The following is an 18842-nucleotide window of genomic DNA, read 5'->3' on the forward strand; positions in this document are numbered from 1 at the left end:
CAAAGGGGTCACAAAGAATTGGATATAACTTAGAGACTGAACAACAATAACAAAAAAGTTGTACCTAAAGAAATCTTTCTCCTTTGAGTTGCATTTTTAAAGTAGATGGGAGAGGCTTTATGTCACTGAAAAAACCACGTCTTGGCTTTTTCTGCAGATCAGGATTTAGAACTGGGATTCTGGAAGAAAGGGTCCCTTTGTAACATAAATAAGTTTTCTGCAGTTTCCTTTGGAAGAGTAAATTGTCCCATTTGGGGATTTTCATAAAACAAAAGTCCGGCTAGATGTAGTCTAGTGGCAAATGGATCTGATTTTCTTTTTCCTTAAAAAATTTGATATAAATGAAGCATCAGTACATGTATTCTGGGCCCAAGAGAAACAGTGACGGCAAAAGCAGCGAGCTTGTGCTCAGTCCATCAGGGATCCCAGCAGTCCTTTCAGCCCCTGGCGTTGGCCTCCTCCTTTATCTGCAAATGGTGTCATCCAGGTGCCTCTTAGGACCCAGCGGTGACAGGGGAGCCCCCAGGTGCAGATGCTTTAAGCTGCTCTGTCCGCAGGGCTGCGGCCGCAGAGCGCCTCTGACTAGGGACCCCTGGGAGTGCCCCTCTGGGGAGCAGCGCCCGCGGGGGACACTGGCGGGGCAGCGTGCGGGCGAGACTCAGCTCTGTGCTCTCTCCAGGTGCCAATCTCCCCTGCTGCTGGAGCACCAGGCCTCCGGCCCTTTGGAGTGTGACGGGGCCAGGGAGCGGGAGGACACCGTGGAAGCAAGCAGACACCCCGGTAATACGGACCCTGCCCCTCCCTCCCCCTCACTGGCTCATTCACCCTTTCACGTCTGGTCAGCACCATCCCGCCATGTGCACGGTGGCTGCTGGGCACCCCAAGGTCCTCTGGGCTGTGCCCATAGCTGGTGGTGCCTGGGAAACAGACCGTGGGCATCGTGGGGCAGTGTGTCTGCTCTGAGGGCCTCTCTCTGGGTAGGACCAGAAGGTCCTACAACCACAGTCCTGATCATGGTCACTGAACCATGTGTTTGGCCCCTGAGTTTCTCTGCTCCTTTGTTAACACTAGAAATTAGATCTTTAAGGCTTCTCTCTCTGTGTGTGACAGAAACCAAATGGCATGGGCCGCCTTCCAAAGTCCTGAGCTCCTATAAAGAAAGAGGCCTGCAGAAAGACGGAGGTTGCAAGGATTCTCCCAATAAACTTTCTCACGTGAGTCCTGTCATCATGAACTAGCGCTTCTGTTCGTCTCAGCACTCGTGATTTATTAGCTTTGTTGCCAGGGATTCTCAGTGGCATCTCTTATCTCATAAGGCTCTTGGGTGAAGTTAAAAAGGAAAAAAAAAAGGTTTTCTTTTTCTCTCTCTCCTTTTATAAAGAAATACTGAGAAAAGTCATCCAGTAAATTATTGGCAAAGCCAGGATTGTAACCTCAGCCTTTGATCCTTGGTAGTTTTAGTCTGTTGACTGTTATCCACGTGTGGGCAAAATCCAGGAACAGAACCTGTGCAGCAGGGTATGCGGTGGGTGATGCTCTGCCTGGTGCTGGCCACTCAGGGAGCAGCTGCAAACAGCACACAGGGACACCCGAGAGCCAGCCGACAGGCATCCCATGGTCCCACCGCGCCCATGTGGTTCTCTTTACTTTTTGCAGAAATGAAAAGGAGCCATGTAGGTGACTGTAGCTCAGTGAAATGAAACTACCAGTTAAATGTGCAAACAGGAATTTTAGTTGTTGCCAGATGAAGCCAACCTTATAAAGTAGCTCATTTTTCAAAATTTGCAGACATCTTATCAGGTCCTGACCTGAGTTGTTCATTTTCTTCTCCTCCTCCACGTGTCATTGGCCAGCCTTGGCAGCTGTTACCTGCAAACATGTGGCCACCATCTCTCAGCTGTATCCTAACCTTGTCTCGAGCTGGCCTTGTGGAGCCAATTGATGGCACCAGGACAGGGAGAGTTGGGGCGGGGGTGAACTTGAGAAGATCCACTTGTGATAACAAAGGGCATTGGGATTTGCTTAAGGATCTGATGGGGTGGAGGGAAGGAAGGAAGAAGAGAGGGACGGAAGGAAGAAAGGGAAGATGGAAAGAAGGAAGGGCCAAACCACTTGAAAGTCACAGGTGGCTGGGTCTCATGACTCCACAGCCCTTGGCTGACCATCCAGGCTGAGAGGAGGGGTCATGTCTGTACCAGGACATCATCAGATGGGACATTTAGTCTGCTCTCTTGGTTTCATCTTCCAGGGACCTCAGTGCACCCCCAAGAGCACCCCATCTCATCATCCCCGGGTCTCCCTGATTGGGGCTCTGGGAGGGGGGGTGTGGCTCATGCTTACACAGTCCTTCTGCACATGTGAGCTGGTTGGGTCTGCACAGTGACCCCTGTGCTCAGTATAATAAGCACAGAGAGGAGCTGAGTGACTGGCCAAGACCCCCCACTGTGATTCACACCCGGGTCTTCTGCCCCACACCCAGGACCGGCCCTGTCCATGTCACAGAAGTGTTCTCTGAAGAGAGGCTGCTTTCCTCCTCTTAATTCCCCATGTACTTCCCAGCTTCTAGATCCTTCGTTAACTACCTTCCGATTAGTGACAGCGTGGCAGTACTTCTGTGTTCATGTACAGATAATTGAGCAAAGACTTGAAAAGATACCCATTTAACTTAAGATGAATGATGGGAGGAATTGTGACTCAGGGACTTTTGCGTGAAACCAGGATGTTTTTGAAAAGTAAATTCTTGTCTTGCTTCCCACTGACAAGCGAGTAGAAAGGGTTCGGGTGAAATCATCAGGTTTGTAGCTTCGTGAGTCTGGGGAGAATAATCGCCTTCGTGTAGAAGCAAAGTGTGGGGTTTGTCTGAAGCCTCCCCGTTTCTCTTTTCTCCAGATCGGAGATAAAAGCTGCTCCAGCCACTCCAGCAGCAACACGCTGTCCAGCAACACCTCCAGCAACAGCGACGACAAGCACTTTGGGTCTGGGGACCTCATGGATCCCGAGTTGCTGGGGCTGACGTACATCAAGGGGGCCTCCACGGACAGCGGCATCGACACGGCCCCGTGCATGCCCGCTGCAGTCCTGGGCCCCGTGCACCTGGCGGGCAGCCGGTCCCTGGTCCACGGGCGGGCAGAGCAGTGGGCCGACTCCGACATCCCGGGGCCCGACGATGAGCAGGCCAAGATGTACGCGGTCCATGGCTACGCGCCTGGCATCTCCACCAGTGGTGCTGCCGACGGCAGCCTAGGCGACCTCAGCGAGATTTCGTCCCACTCCAGGTAAGGACCTCCCCACACTGTGACTGGCAGCTACTCGGGGCACCCTGGGCGCCATCATCTGCTGCTGGGGTGGGGGCAGGGGCCCGAAATAGGACCAGAAGGCGCCTGAGAGCATTGTCACCTGTGGGCCACACTGCCTGACTTCAGATGGAGGGCTTATGTCCAGAGGCTCATTTGAAATGTGCACGTGAACAAGTTTGTGATTACGTCTTCCTTTCTCTTTAAATCTGAGAGAAAATGCAACAGAGATGCTCACGGCTGTCATCAGGCCACTCGTGTTTCTCTGTCAGTTCCATCTGTTGTCCCTGGGACTTCCCTGGTGGTTCAGTGGTTAAGACTGCATGCTCCCACTGCAGCAGGCATGGGTTCGACTCCTGATAAGGGAACTAAGATCTCATGTGCCCCCCAAAAAGTGAAAAGTTCAATTTGTTGTCCCAGATTTTCAGGAGGTGTGGTAACAGCTGGACGATACTCAGATGATGACGGACAGTAACAAGGGGTGGTCTCTGTGCTGTCCGCATAAATGCCTGTGCCCCGGTCTCCTGTTCCACGGGCCCCCTTACACAACCGTGTGCTGGAAATGTGTTCAGATTGATGGTCCACTTTCTTTTTCAATATAATAATGACTGGTTACATTTAAAGGAATTACGTTCTAACTATAGATGTTTAATATATTTTTATGAGTGGTTTTCAATTCCTATATGACAAATGTGTACAGTGACTTTAAAACTCATCACTGGTGATTCCTCCCTTCAAAGACTAAGCAAAGAACTGCATTGATACAGATTTGGCCGTGGCTAGAATTTCCTGCACACCAGTGACCCCTGTCATTTTCCTTCTTGTCTGCAAGGCCTTCCCTCCTTCAGCTCGGAGTCATCATCTAACTTTCCCCCAGAATTCTTCCAGCTGCTGGAGGGTAGTCAGATGAACAGTGATAGGACCTTCCCTCCCGGCATCCAGGGCCATGGCCAGTGACGATGCTCAAGGCCAGCACTGGGTTCAACACGCGGACCTCTTGGCCTCCTTGGCTCCTTGGCCCTGCCCTTCACTCCACCTGCTCCTCATCCTCACATGGTCTCTGCTGAGCCTGGAGGGATGAACCGATGGACCACAGCGAGGCTAGCTGTGACCACAACAGCAGACCCGGGAATTGCATCGGCTATCCTCTCAGTTGAGACAGAGATCTCATCAGCAGTGCCTAGATTTTCATGATTGATATCATGGGATATGTCTCCTCTTGTTTGAAAAACCTTTTAGACTTCTTAGTCCTGGAAATTAACAAATTAATTTTTTTACATAAATTGAAAGCACAGAGATGCCTGTTCACACAGACATGCTCACTGCTGCCTTCCTGCTTTTCTTTTCCCGTCACTAACATCATCATCGGTGTCTTAGTAGCACAAATGATCATCTTGTAACCTTCTAATGTTTGTTCAAAGTGTAGAAGATTTGTAAAGCGGCTGGTTTTCTGACCTTGCTAGACAAGTGTAAATGGCATCACAAACAGAATTTTGCATTACTGTTGAGGAAAATTTCTGTGAAAACTGCTTTCCGAGCACCTTCATTTATGAGTAGAGTCAGGATATCAATGGGGATTTGCAGTAGGTTTTCTGGAGTACCTGAAGCCTCCATTAATGTGATGGGTCAGATGAGTAAAAAGCACTGGGCGGTGCTCGATTGCATTTCTGCTTGATGTTTCTCCTTCCCCGCCCCTGCTTTACGCTGAACACGTGCACAGTGGTTGCAGAAGGGCCATGGGCCGAGTAAGGTTCTTCTTTGTCACCCAGAAGCCTTGTTCTTGCCATTCTTAGTGGCCAGTGACTTTAAAGCCACATTTCAACTGCAGTTGCAGGCTTTTGTTCATATGGAATTTGTCAATAAATTAAATCTTTTGAGCACTTCCTCCTCCTGTCTGTCCCCTGCAGAAAGGCTAGAGAAAATAAGATTTTAAATATTCTAATTTTTTAGCTTTAAATTTTTAAAAGGATTTTTAATTTTAAAATGTTTTTAAGTGTTTTAAAGTACTATCTATGTTAATATTTTATATTTAAAATAAGATTTGAAATGTTGGTGTGTCGAGGCGAAAGGAACTTGTCTCATTAGAGCATAATCGACCTAGCTCCCGCAGCGCTGCTGAGACTTGGCAGATCCAGAAATGCCGGGGCCCGGCCTGGGGCACTCATTCTCCGTGATGATGAGTGTCATCAGCTGAGTGCTTTCCTCATCTGTTTGTGTGGTCAGCTTGGAGCTGAGGCCCACTGCCCAGGGTCTCAGTTGTGACCAGGAGTGGTCCAGGGAGTGAAAGAAAGAGAAGAGCCTCTGGGGGCTGGCATCGGCGCTGAGCGTCCTGGCTAGTCACCCCCGAGCCCGCACACTCGATCTCACCATGTCTCAGCTGCTTCTCAGCACTCCCGCCCTGGGTGATGTCGACCAAATAAAATAACTCTACTTTCAGCTTGTGACAATCCTTTTGTTGTTCGGGGAGCCCTCATTCACCTCTGGAGGCCAGAAACAGCTGATGGCTGTGATGTTTCTTGCCCACCGACGTGGCAGCAGATATTTTCATTCCACAGTGAGGTGATCTGTGCTCACAGCTTATCCTGTCCCATCCACATCGCCCCCCACCCCGGCTGTAGTCTTCGCTTCACTAAAAAGCCTGGACCTGTCTCTTCACTTGTACCCACAGCACTTAGCCCAGGCCCCTAAACGTGGTAGGCATTGCAGTGATTGTTGAATGCAAGAAGTCTAAAAAGACTGTTGATGAGCACTTGTTGACTGAGTTAGTAAACCAGTGCCTGGATAGCCTAGGGAAATCAGAGGTGCAGAGGTTGACTGTTCCCAGTTTCAGGAGCCCAGACCTGTATATGGAACACCCTTCTTCACGATCTGATTCTGGTTTTTTTGTCACCAACGACCACTGGCATCCCCACCAGCCCCGCCACACAAATGCATGCTCCGAACAGCCATCCAGGAATAAAGCAAGTGTGAGTTGTCTATGTGGTATTTTCCTAGGATTGAACTGAGAACGAAGAAGAGGGACTTAGAACTCATAAAGACAAGCACACTGGTGTGAGGGGGAATAAATAGGGGTGCAGGGGTGGGTGTGCAGGAATCACCACCCATTAAGCAGCACCAGCATGTTCCCAGCCTGTTCTCTCCTGCTGCTCTGGGCTTTTAATTCAGCAAACCCATTTGGGTTGGTTTGTTTTTTTTTCCTGCAAGGGCAGGGCACTTAGATAAGAGCTCAGAATACAAAGCGGTATTCATCTGAGCCTAACCAAGCTTTTGCAAAGTGAAATAAATCAACTGCCAAAAAAACAAGACAAAAAACCCCATGTTCTGTATTCTCCTGTAAATGGCTCATGTGATTATCTGTTGCTTACCCTTATTCATGTCATCACGCTCTTAGTACAAAGGATTGGAAGTTGGCAATGAAACTCTAAAATAAATAACTTGAGTCTAGAAGGAAAAGATTCCCCCAAATTTTATTGCTGACAGTCTAGGATGTTTACCAGCTTTAGAGAAAAATGATGCTACTGCTGCTAAACACAGGTTTTTGCCATATTGCTTGTCAAATGGATTCAATATATTTGTTCTTAGAGTTTAACTTTAAAATTTCTTACTATTGGGGTAAAAGACATTTTTAATCAAGCCTAAGTGAGGAAAATATATTTTATAAACAAATGGAAATACACATCAGGCTTGGACCATACTATTGTTATTCACAACACATTCTCCAAAAACATTCCATTTGGTGATTTCAGAAGATAAATTTGAGTGTTTTATGCATCATATTAATTATATTAGACTAGGGATGCCCTGGGCTTCCCAAGTGGCGCTAGTGGTAAAGAACCTGCCTGCCAGTGCAGGAGACATAAGAGACACAGGTTCAATCCCTAGGTCTGGAAGATCCCTTGGAGGAGGGCATGGAAATCCACTCTAGTATTCTTGCCTGGAGGATCCCCATGGACAAAGGAGCCTGGAGAGCTACAGTCCATAGGGTCACCAAGAGTCGGAGATGCCTGAAGCGACTTAGCATGTATGCATGCATGGATACCCTAGACTTTAAAATATCTCAGGGATAATCAAAGGCTTTGAAATGCACAGTCCTGCCCTGGGTTCTGAATGGGGAAACTGAAGCCATAAGCATTGTTGGACAGCTGAGAAATGAGACTATGGGGTGGGTATTAGGTAATAATATTGCATTAACGCCTGATTTGTGATTATCACATTGTTCCTCTGTGAGAGAGTAGAGTCTTTATTATTAGGAAATATATATGGAAATATAAAAATATGATGTCATAAAGTTTCCAGCTACTTCTAGATGGTTCAGAGAAAAATGATGCAGCTGTAGCCAGAGAGTAACAACTATTACATCTCGATGATGGGAAATCTCCTGTCTTTATACCATTTCTATAGACCTGGAGTTTTCCAAAATAAGAAGCTTAGGAGAAAGATATACAGGCCTTCAGAGCCCATTGCCAATAGTTTTCCTGTTGGGGGATTACTAACTGGTGTGCACCCAGGAAGTGGAGAGAGTTCATTATAATAGCACCACCTCTTACTGCCTATTTATTTCCTTGCCTGTTGCTTAGGTTACCTTGGGCCATGGGACGGCGGTACAATGTCTTTCCCAGGGCACGGACCTGGACCCCAAATTGAGGGAACCTCCACCCTACTAGAGGCTTCCCTTGTAGCTCAGGTGGTAAAGAATCTGCCTGCAATGCAGGATCCCTGGGTCGGGAAGATCCCCTGGAGGAGGAAATGGCAACCCACTCCAGTATTCTTGCCTGGAGAATCCCATGGACAGAGGAGCCTGGCAGACTGTAATCCATGGGGTCACAAAGAGTTGGACACAACTGAGCGACTACCCCACCACCACCACCCTACTAAGGGACACCAGACTTATCACCAGGAACCAAGTGATTCAGAGGAGCAAACAGATGCAATGTTTTATTTGTTTTGTTTTGTGTGATAATTTTTCAAATGCCACCATGTCTCCAACATACAAAGACCCAAAGATGGGTTATTTTACTGTGTTTTGTTTTACCTTCAGAACCTTTATAAAAGTCCATTTCAAAATCATTTTTAATATTAAACTTTTTTTTTTAGCTTCTGCCATTGAATGATGCTTGCTTTGTATACAGGTTTGATTTCAGAATAAGATTTTATGTTATGTAGGAGCTTATCATCTGAGGAACTCTGTGGTAAATTCTCCTAATGGCAAGAACTTGTGAATAATTCTTTGATGCATCACTCTAAAAAAAAACAAACTAACAGCATTTACTTCACTAATATTAATTCAGAAAAATCTTCAGAGCAGTTCTCTGAGGTGGAGAGTATTTGTCAGGTTTTTTGTTTGTTTTGTTTTGCTTTTAAAGTTTTTTTTTTTTTTTTTTTTATGTGGACCATTTTAAAAGTTTTTATTGAATTTGTTACAGTATGGCTCCTATCTTATGTTTTGTTTTCTTGGCCCCAAGGCGTGTGAGATCTTAGCACCCCAGCCAGGGATCAGCCCACACCCCTTGCATTGGAAGGTGAAGTCTTAACCACTGCACAGCCCTTGCATGCATCTTACAGATCAGAAAACTGAGCTTAGTAAGCTTGTCCAGGGTCTCCCTGCTGTCACTGCTTAAAGTCACAGCAGTCTGGCTCCAGAATCCTTGAGGCACACCTGTGTGTCAGGGTTTCTGAAAGCGATGCTCACCTGCCTTCCTGAACTCTGATGTTAGAACTGTAACTGAAACATTTACGACTTCGTAAAATAATTCCTGATCTCTATTCTTACTTATTTTTCCTAAAACATTAGAATCTTGATTTTCCTGAATTAAAAAAAAAAGATCTTAAGGTTTTTATATTTCTAGGAATGGTCATATAGCCTATGGGAGTCCTTAGTCCTTCTGGCTTCAGCTGAACCACTGACCTTTAAGTTGTTTTTAGGGAGTTTGTCTTTTGAATATTATTTCATATCACACAGTAATACAACAAGCATCCATACACCCACACTGGATTGAGGAATCGACTCTGCTGTGTCAGGATCCCCGTGTATTGTCCAGTCACAAGCCCTTCTCTTCCCCTCAGGGTGGCCCCTGCCCTGGCTTTGGCGATGACTGTCCCCCTCGCTTTTCTCTACATTTCACTACGGATTCATACATTCCCGAATAACATACCCTTCAGTTTCACCTGTTTATGAACTGGCTTTAACAATGGAGTCATGCCTGATGCTTTCTTTGTGACCTGCTCCTTTTCCCACTTGTTTGGGAAGTTCACCCCAACTGTCCACAGCCGCTGCTCACTCCTTCCTGGTGTTTTCCTGCAGTTTTTCTTTTCCTCACCCATGTTTGCTAACTGACCATCCCTTCACTGCTGATGCCTCCATGGGGGAGCCGTTAGAATCAGTGCTTCTGTCAGCACTTCTGTTGCCTGTTTCCAACTGCACCCATGCAGAGGTCTGGCTCGGGTGTGTGCTTAGGAGTAGAATTGCTGCCTCATGGTCTGTGCGGGTGCCCACCTTCACAGGTAGTGCCGAGACTGCTTTCCAGACTGTCTGCACACTCTCGCTCCCACCAGCAGTGGGAAGAATCACTGCTCCACATCCTGGCGAACACTGGGCACTCATCATCAGGCCTTCCCATTTTTGCCAATCTGGAGAACATGCCTGATACTCTGCTATGGTTTGCACGGGCATTTCCCTGGGTCAAGCTCCTTCTCTTATGTTTACTTACCATTTGAGTTTCTTTTCTTTGAAGGCATTGGTGTGGCGCCCATTTATCTCTTAGATTTCCCCTAATTGTGCTTTGAACACCCTTCTGGCCACAAGCATATAGCTTTGCACGTGAACATCCTCAGCCTGTGGGAAGAAAGGCTCAGCAGAGAGACGGCCGCATCTGCCCGGTTTTGCTCACGGAGGGCAGGAGTCAAGCGTGGCGGCTCCAAGGTTGGTGACGTGCGCTCACTGCTGAGATCTGGTCCTATCACGGCTTCTGTCTGTTTGTTTCCCCAGTGGCTCACACCACTCAGGAAGCCCCTCGGCTCACTGTTCAAAAAGTAGCGGGTCTCTAGATACGTCCAAAGTCTACATCGTAACTCACGGCAGTGGTCAACAGCCCCCAGGGTCCATGTCCAAGCCCTACCACAGGCAGGGGGCAGTGAACAAGTACATCATCGGCTGGAAGAAATCGGAAGACAGCCCGCCCCCTGAGGAGCCTGAAGTGGCTGAGTGTCAGGGGTAAGGTGGTATCTGCTGGCAGCCTTGGGTGTCTGGGGCGTGGACTAAGCTAATGTATTTTTTCCCCAGTAGAAACAAGTCTTCTCAAACAGAAAAATTGAGAAACATCTTTGTAAAACTCTTTAAATGTTGGCATTGGTCGAAAAGTCCTCTCTTTCCTTGATATTCTCATGTAACTTTAAAACAGATCTCTATTCCTCATTTTTATATTCAAAAAGCTGTCTGCAATAGAAAAGTCAGGATTGTGTGCTAGTGATGGTGTGAGTATGCTTGCTGAATCGCTTCAGTTGTGTCTGACTCTTTTGTGACCTCATGGACCATAGCCTGCTAGGCTACTCTGTCCTTGGGATTCCCCAGGCAAGAATACCAGAGTGGGTTGCCATGTCCTCCTCCAGGGAGGCTTCCCAACCCAGGGACTGAACTCGGGTCTCCTGCATTGCAAGCAGATTCTTTACCGTCTGAGCCACTAGGGAAACCCATGGTGTGAGTATAGATCCTGTAAATAACTAAGGTCAAGGACAATGTGAATTCTCACAGAGCCTCTGTGTTTCCTGAAGGTGTTGTGTGATAGCACGAAAGAAAAAAATCCCACCTAATTTTTTAAAAATTAATTAACTGATTGATTCATTTGGCTGCACCAGGTCTTAGCTGAGCGCTGGGGATCTTTCACTGAGGCACAGGGACTCTCTAGTTGCAGAGTGCGTGCTCAGGAGTTGCCGCCCTCGGGCTAGTTGCCCTGCAGCCCGTGGGATCTTAGTTTCCCAATCAGGGATAGAACCCAGTCCCCTGGATTGCAAGGTGGATTCTTAACCACTGGCCTTCCAGGAAAGTCTCTATTCCCCCGAATTTTAACATGACTTTGATTTTCCTTTCAGTTGTCACATTTGTAGGGGCAAGTAGGGAGGGATGTTTTATAATTTTTGGAGAAAAGAAAAGATTAAAAAATACTGATAACCCATTCCGTAACACACATGAAAACTGCCCTGTGTCTTTGAAGAAACAAAGCAATCACATTTTGAGAATGCAAATCAAGGCTGGTCAGGGCCATTTATAGTAGCTGGTGACTTGGCTTATTTTTTGAAGTGAAAAAAGTGAAAGTCGCTCAGTTGTGTCCAACCCTTTGGGACCCCATGGACTATACAGTCCATGGAATTCTTCAGGCCAGAATACTGGAGTGGGTAGCCTTTCCCTTTTGAACCCAAGTCTCCCACGTTGCAGGCGGATTCTTTACCAGCTGAGCCACACGGGAAGCCCAAGAACACTGGAGTGGGTGGCCTATCCCTTCTCCATGGGATCTTCCTGACCCAGGAATCGAACCAGGGTCTGCTGCATTGCAGGTGGATTCTTTATCAGCTGAGCTATCAGGGAAGCTCACAATTTTTAAGGACAGCCTTAAAAATTAACCTTCACATGCACTAAATGACGACATCATTGTCTTTTGCTGTTTGCTTTTGTCATCAGCTTGAAGGGTGCATGGGAGCTACAGCTATCTTCAGAGAGCTCTTCTAGATCTTAAGTTTAGTCCATGAGCTAGGATCACCTTTTCCCTTAAGATCACTTTTTTTTTTTTTTAAGATCACTTTTTAAATATGTCTAGCATGATATTGCCTTCTAAATTAAAATTCATTTTATTGCTAAACTTGAACATAGAGGACTTCCCTGGTGGTCCAGAAGTTAAGATTTCATGCTACCATTGCAAGAGGCACAGGTTTGATCCCTGGTTGGAGAATCCCATGTTCTATGCGTCAAAACATATATAAATAAATAAAAGATCATACACTACTCATTTTTAAAAAAAATAATAGGAATTTAAAATAAAATGAAAATTGAACAGGCAGTCTTTTTTTTTTTTTTTTCCCCAAAAAAAACCCATCATGCCAATAATTGCAAAGGAGTTGTTTAGAAAGAAATTTTTTAGAGATAACCACATTTTATGAACACGTGTTCCTGTGGTCACGTGGTACTTCTGTCTGATAGTCTTCCAGTGCTTCACAGGGGTCCGTTCTGAGACTCCTGAGTTCCTCCAGTTATTTGTAGAAGTGCTTTGCACATCATTGTGAGACTGTATCTTCCCTAGGGGTCTCCTTGAAGAGCCAGGAAAGGGTGAAGGAGCCCACTTGGACATTTCTCCCTAGAGAGCCTTAGCATTGGTGCATTGTAACACTTGTTTAGCAGCACTGAGTTCATGAAAGAGAGCCAGCATGGGGAGTATTGTGAGTAAGGGGTTCGTGTCTCTGGAGGGCAGAGGGGTTATTTCCCCTCATCACATCAGCTGGGTGCTGGGACTCGAACCCAGGCCTCCCCAAGGCTCTTCTCATGGGCCCAGTTCATCCTGTCAGATGTACCGTCCATCTAACGCAGACATGGTAATGTATCATGACTGTGGTCCTCCAGGACTTGCCAACTATATTGAGATTTGTCAAAATAATGTGTTACCAAATCACTGAAAGATATACTTAAAAAAAGATCAGCCAAGCATCATGTGTGTCCCACTGAGAATTAGCAAATATTCGTGTCTCAATATACACAAAATATAAATGTGCCCCCCTGAAGTTTCTCATGATGCAGAAATTGCCCATCTTTAAAGTTATATTCTGGGGACTTCCCTGGTGGTTCAGTGGCTAAGACTCTGTGCTTCCAATGCAGGGGGCCCGGGTTCAAACCCTGGTCAGGGAACAAGATCCCATGTGCTGTAACTAAGACCTCATGCAGTCAAATAAATAAATAAAAATATATTAAAAAAAAAAAAAAAGTTATATTCTGAGGCTTCCCTGGTGGCTCAGTGGTAAAGAACACATCTACCAATGCAGGAGACACAGGAGACTCAGGTTCAACTCCTGGTTTGGCGAGATCCCCTGGAGAAGGAAATAGCAACCCACTCCAGTATTCTTGCCTGGAGCATCCCACAGACAGAGGAGCCTGACAGGCTACACAGTCCATGGGGTCACCAAAGTGTTGGATGCGACTTGGTGACTAAATAACAAAGTCATATTATAGGTAGACCCTTGTTGATTATTTTTGTTAATAATATAATCTTATATTTTAAAGTGCAGCAAACAGGAGCTACTTACTGGCTCGTTATTAAGCAGCCGTGAATGTGTGCCTTGAGCAGCTCATACCATCTGCAGACCCTCGATGTCCCGAGAATACTCTAGACACTTGGTAGTGGTCACCACCATGCTGGGTTTACCCACGTGGAGAATTACACTAGGCATTAGAGATACAAAGCTAATTACATCCAGGATCCCATTTTCAAGAATACCCCATCTCAAGGAGGAAAGTATAGCAGTTGCTAACCGCAGTATTTCGTAGGCAGTTCACAGATGTATTATTTCACTGCACCACCTAGGAAGCCCACTTATTGACATACCGTTTGGTAATTTTAACAAAGTCACTTAAGTTAGCAGAATTTGCTAGCAATTTTTATTCAAAAACATAGGGAAAATGGGATAGTACATTTTATCAGCAACTCTAGGTATTTATGTTTTCATTCAGCAGTTATTGGTAAGACCTGGGTTTGAGTTTTTCTCCCCTGTGTCTTTCCCGGAGTAAGTAGGACCTGGACGCTTGCATGCCTCTGCCCCAGATCTCAGGGCCCACAGCTGTGCACATCTGAAGCCCTCTTCACAAAAACCCCAGGCTCAGTTTTCCCACATGGCTTTTGTGCAGAAACCCTGTCCCCCTGGGTCTTGGGTTCTTTTTTAAGCTCCATCTTCATGCCCTGCCATCCTGCAAGTCAACCAGATCTTCAGTCACATTTAGAGATTTTTATAGTTCCTGCCCCAGTCGCTATATTCCTGTCATCAGCATTGCTGGTGTTTCCAGAGCCAAAAAGCTGGGGACACCACACCTAGCTCGAGAACAAAGCAAGAGCTGTAGCAATTTCAGATAAATAGTTCTTAATTTTGAGCAGGGCTTTGTGTTTCATATCCTGATAACTTCTCAGCAGGCCATTCTCCTGTGGCACAATAGCCTTGCTTTAGAAATAGGGTCGCCTCTGTGACACAGGACAGAGACACAGGTCATCCTCTGTGGCCTGCCCCCCTGGACCAACATCACATTTCTGGGTCACGTGGCCCATCTGTCTCTGCTGATGGTCCAGCCCCTGGTTCTACACTCACCATGTCTTTGGGAATGTTCCAGACCAAACCTTTTAAAAAATAACTCCCCAGTTCTTTCCCTGGAAAAGGAGTGAAAACAGTAATTCAGCTAGTCTTTTGTTGTCCATAAATACATTTCTATACACTGATAAGGGAGACAGCTTCTTTATTTATTCAAACGGCTCTGCAAAATTGCTGATAATAAAAATGCTTGGCATGTGCCCAGATCGATTGCTCTTCAACGTCAAGTCCCCCGGGGTCCTGCTTTCTGTGTTGCTGGAAGGACGGTGGGGTGTGGTTGTCCAGCCGCAAGAGAACGGCTCTCTCAGTTTCCTGAGAAGCACCAGGCTTCCCTCAGAGAACACAGGATAATCTCTGATGAATTATTGAAGCTGTGTTTTCTGATACAGATTAGGAACGGGAAAACACAGCCTTGTTTGAGAAGTTGACTTTCTGTTTTCTCATTCAGGGCTTTGGGGATCTGATTTGCCTCTGAATTATTCAGAACCCTAACTCTGCCGTCGAGCTCACTTCACAAATATGAGATGGCATGGGGATCCGGAGGAGATATGGCGAAAGTGAACCCGTTCAATAATTAAGAGCTGGGTGTGTGTGTGTGTGTGTGTGTGTGAACGTGGTGATTGAAGCTGGAGACTGGATTTTAGTTCTTAAGGGGACAGGCACTTTACATACGCTGATGACCCATCTTCCTTTCCTCCCAGGCTGTACGGTGAGATGGACCTGCTGTCCTCGGCAGCTCAGCAGCAAGCAGTGGTGGGAGACGCTGTCTCAGAAACTCAGCACGTGCTCTCGAAAGAAGACTTTCTGAAACTGATGCTTCCTGACAGCCCCTCGGTGGAGGAGGGGAGGAGGAAGGTCAGTGACTTGTGTAGGTTTGAAGTTACCAGAAACACTGAGGAAACGCCTAAAGAGACGCCAGGACTCCCAGGGCCGTTTTCACACTGTTATTCCACCAGGAAGTGGAGTAAGGCCGAGAGAGGTCAGGAAGGGAGACTTCTGGACTGATAGAGGGAGCTCTGAGCGGGCAGGCCTGGCCTCACCTCTTAGCTGCAAGGAGAGTCGGCCATGTGGCGTGTTTTCTTCATTTTTATTTTTCTTTTTCACCGTGTGGTTTTGTACATTGGTTGTGTGATTAGCCTTTTTATTTTTTAGCCATGTGATTTTGTACATGTGACTTAACTTCTTGGCCGAGTGTCGTCCTCTGCAAAAAGGAGGCACTGATACGTGTACTGCAGAATTTATAGGCTTGTAGCAGACATAAGAACCAGCCTTGCACGGGACCCATCCATGACGGGCAGTCAGAAACGGGAGCTGTTAAAACTCCCACCACCTGACTTTTTTGCTCCAGAGCTGTAGCAAGGATAGGTTCTCTAAGCCATCCTGCTGTGTTGTCATCCTGTCCCACAAACAGGCAGGAGTTAGGTACTCTGCTGCCTGTTGGCTACCGTCAGATTACTTACTGTCCTTATTCGTTTTAGCTTTATTATTGCTACAGTCTCTCAAACCACTTTGATAATGAGTAGAAAGTATGAAAAAGAACTCACAGGTAATCTAGGCCAATCTTTTTTGGCAAGTAACTGAGGCCCCGAATGGTGACGTGTGACGTGCCCATAAATATTTGGTGGCAGTCAGCAATGGAATGCAGCCTTCTCCCTGCTAATTCAGCACATTCTTGTCCAGATGAAAAGAAAAAAGTCGGGCATTGCTGTCATGACTGTGATCAGGATAAACAGCAAGTCTTTGTGCTCCCCTATCTTCCCTATAATAAAACAATGCTGCAATTAACCTAATTGTGTTCTGAGAGTAACAGTCTAATGAGATGCTACCTCAAAGCTGCTTTAATCTAATGGGTCTGTAATCAAGTTCTGAAGAGCCTGCTGGTCGTGTGTGAAGGGGGAATCCCAGCAGAATTCAACAGAATGAGTCTTTTTTTTCTTTTTTTTTTTTAACTTGTATCCAATCATGTATATGGTACTGTATAAGCTTGGGTGCAGGCTGTTGTACCAAAAATGCAAATGGCTTTTCTTTTAATAGGAACGAACTTCTCCTTGACATTTTTTTTTCTTCTAAGACAAACCGCCTTCTTTTCATGGTGTAAACTTTGTAGTTCATACACACTCTGGTTCCCATTCATCAGTTGGACAGCATCGACAGAATGCAAGGAACACATACAATAGAAATATTTTTAGCCTTGTGGCTGCATTGGCAAACGTAAATAGCCATTTCTATATTTGCTTGATGCAAACATTCTGGCTTTTACTATTATTGATGTAAAAGGAATAAGGAATGTGGTTCAGAATATAGGAGTTGGAAACTCAGATTTGATTAAATTTTTCTTGAGTTTTTGACTGCTTGCTTCTCTAGTATGAATTTTCCTTACCCTATCTATGATTTAACAATACTTTTAATGGTTTCTTTAAATTCGATTATGATTGATTACTATAACTCAATTTTCAATAACCATAATAAACTTTTATGAGTGTTACTTTAAAGTGCGTAGACAGTAAGATTTTCCTGGACTGATACTGTCTTTCTTGAACCTGTTTGTTCAACTTAGAAAGCTGCTCTGCTCAAACACTTGATATTATTATTATTATCTAGATTAGATTGAACCTCACATGTAGGTGATTGGTACAGAAATTACCTAATATTAAAATGCAGTCATTTCTAATTAAAATCAAGCCAGCAGTCAGTGTAGTTTCAAATAACTATTGCCTGGAATGGCAACCTTCTGTATTCCCAGAAGCTGCCGTGGCTATATGGTTATGGAGCTGCCATTTAACATTTCAGAATTAATAAAGCTGTGCATGTCTAATTCCTGGTAATACTTCACAGAACGTCAGAGGAGGAAAACATCCAAATCCAATGACTGCAGGAAGCCTTTGTGTGTTTGCCTCTGTGACCCGAGTGCCTAGTACAACATGGCTGAGCCACAGCCCTGCGCCTTCCTGGGGACAGCTCAGAGATGCCCGCAGGGCAGGCTCGGGACCCGCCCGAGTTAGAGGAGCTCCAGGCTTCCAGCCTTCTGACGTCTGTTCTCCTCTCTCCCCCGTGTGAACCCCTAGTTCTCGTTCTACGGGAACCTGTCTCCGCGGCGCGCACTGTACCGCACTCTCTCGGACGAGAGCGTCTGCAGCCATCGCAGGGGCTCTTCCTTCGGCAGCTCCCGCAGCTCCGTCCTTGACCAGGCGCTGCCCAACGACATCCTGTTCAGCACCACCCCACCCTACCACAGCACCCTGCCGCCCCGGACCCAGCCTGTGCCCAGCATGGGGAGCCTACGCAGTGAGTGCCCAGGGTGGACCGCGCCGGCCTCACGGGCTCTCTGGGGTGGGTCTCTTACAGAGGCTGAGGGGCTTGCTTATTCTTTAATCTATAGATGTCATTTGGTTGGGTGTTTGTGGTTTTTTAGTAATTTTTAAAGGTGATAAAACCCCAAAGTGGACATTTTTCACAAGTTAAGCACTACTGCCAATTTTGCAGAAAATTGAAAATCCCACATTAAACATTTTTATTGAGGAAAAAACTAACCTCTCTACTATAACTGGGCTATTATGTCTATAAAGAAAAAATATCTAAAACTCGATTTTATAAAGAGAAAATGGTGACACAGGGCAGATTTCCTGGTGGTCAGCATGCAGGGAGGAAGGTTGATTTCCTTTCCTTCTTTGTCTGCTGCTTCCTAATCTTTAAGACCTGTTGATGGTGATGGTGAAGGTGGCTCCTGGGCATCAGGATATGTGGGTCCGAGTCCCATCACTTAGATTCTCTGTGTCCAGTTCACTCTTAATATATTAGCCATGGGTTGGCTAGATACTTTCTAAATGATTTTCCTTCAGATCCTAAAATCTTTTCTTTTTATGTAGTGTTAGTTCCTTATTAACGTGTCAGTACTGAAGGGTGATTTTTTTTTAACATTAGTTAGCTTCATTTTCTTTGTTCATAGTTAATTTCTGTTGTGCAGAAAGAATGAGGATCTAATCAAATACATTCATCATCAGGGGTTTTTTTGTTGTTGTTGTCTGAATTTTCTCATAGAAAGCATTATCTTTAGAATCCTTTAGAACCAATTTGAATCTCATAATACACATGTAAGTCCCAAGCTAAATGACATAAAAGCTGTAATAATCTTTCTAATGTTTAACATAATTGGGAATGAACCTGGTCTCATAAAATTCTTAATCTATTTCTTTAAGTAACTTAATATCCTGCTTGTTA

The 18842-nt window shown here is 45.7% G+C and overlaps 1 protein-coding gene and 1 non-coding gene across 10 annotated transcripts in view; both read left to right on the plus strand.

The window, feature by feature from the left end:
* Nucleotides 1-18842, plus strand: part of SIPA1L2 (signal induced proliferation associated 1 like 2) — a 234655-nt gene that overhangs the window by 190229 nt on the left and 25584 nt on the right. For 6 of the 9 annotated variants that reach the window (XM_061161477.1, XM_061161482.1, XM_061161480.1 and 3 more), the window contains 6 exons: nucleotides 680-780; nucleotides 1111-1214; nucleotides 2890-3275; nucleotides 10279-10503; nucleotides 15326-15479; nucleotides 17690-17954. In XM_061161477.1, the coding sequence (XP_061017460.1) occupies nucleotides 680-780; nucleotides 1111-1214; nucleotides 2890-3275; nucleotides 10279-10503; nucleotides 15326-15479; nucleotides 17690-17954 (1235 nt within the window). The remainder of the gene's footprint in view (nucleotides 1-679; nucleotides 781-1110; nucleotides 1215-2889; nucleotides 3276-10278; nucleotides 10504-15325; nucleotides 15480-17689; nucleotides 17955-18842) is intronic. The other 3 variants (XM_061161484.1, XM_061161483.1, XM_061161485.1) reach the window with 2 other exon arrangements.
* On the plus strand, nucleotides 13107-13179 carry TRNAG-UCC (transfer RNA glycine (anticodon UCC)). Its single transcript has one exon. It is a non-coding gene; the product is annotated as a tRNA-Gly (tRNA).

This window comes from Dama dama, chromosome 15, assembly GCF_033118175.1.
Source record: "Dama dama isolate Ldn47 chromosome 15, ASM3311817v1, whole genome shotgun sequence".
NCBI classification, from domain to species: domain Eukaryota; kingdom Metazoa; phylum Chordata; class Mammalia; order Artiodactyla; family Cervidae; genus Dama; species Dama dama.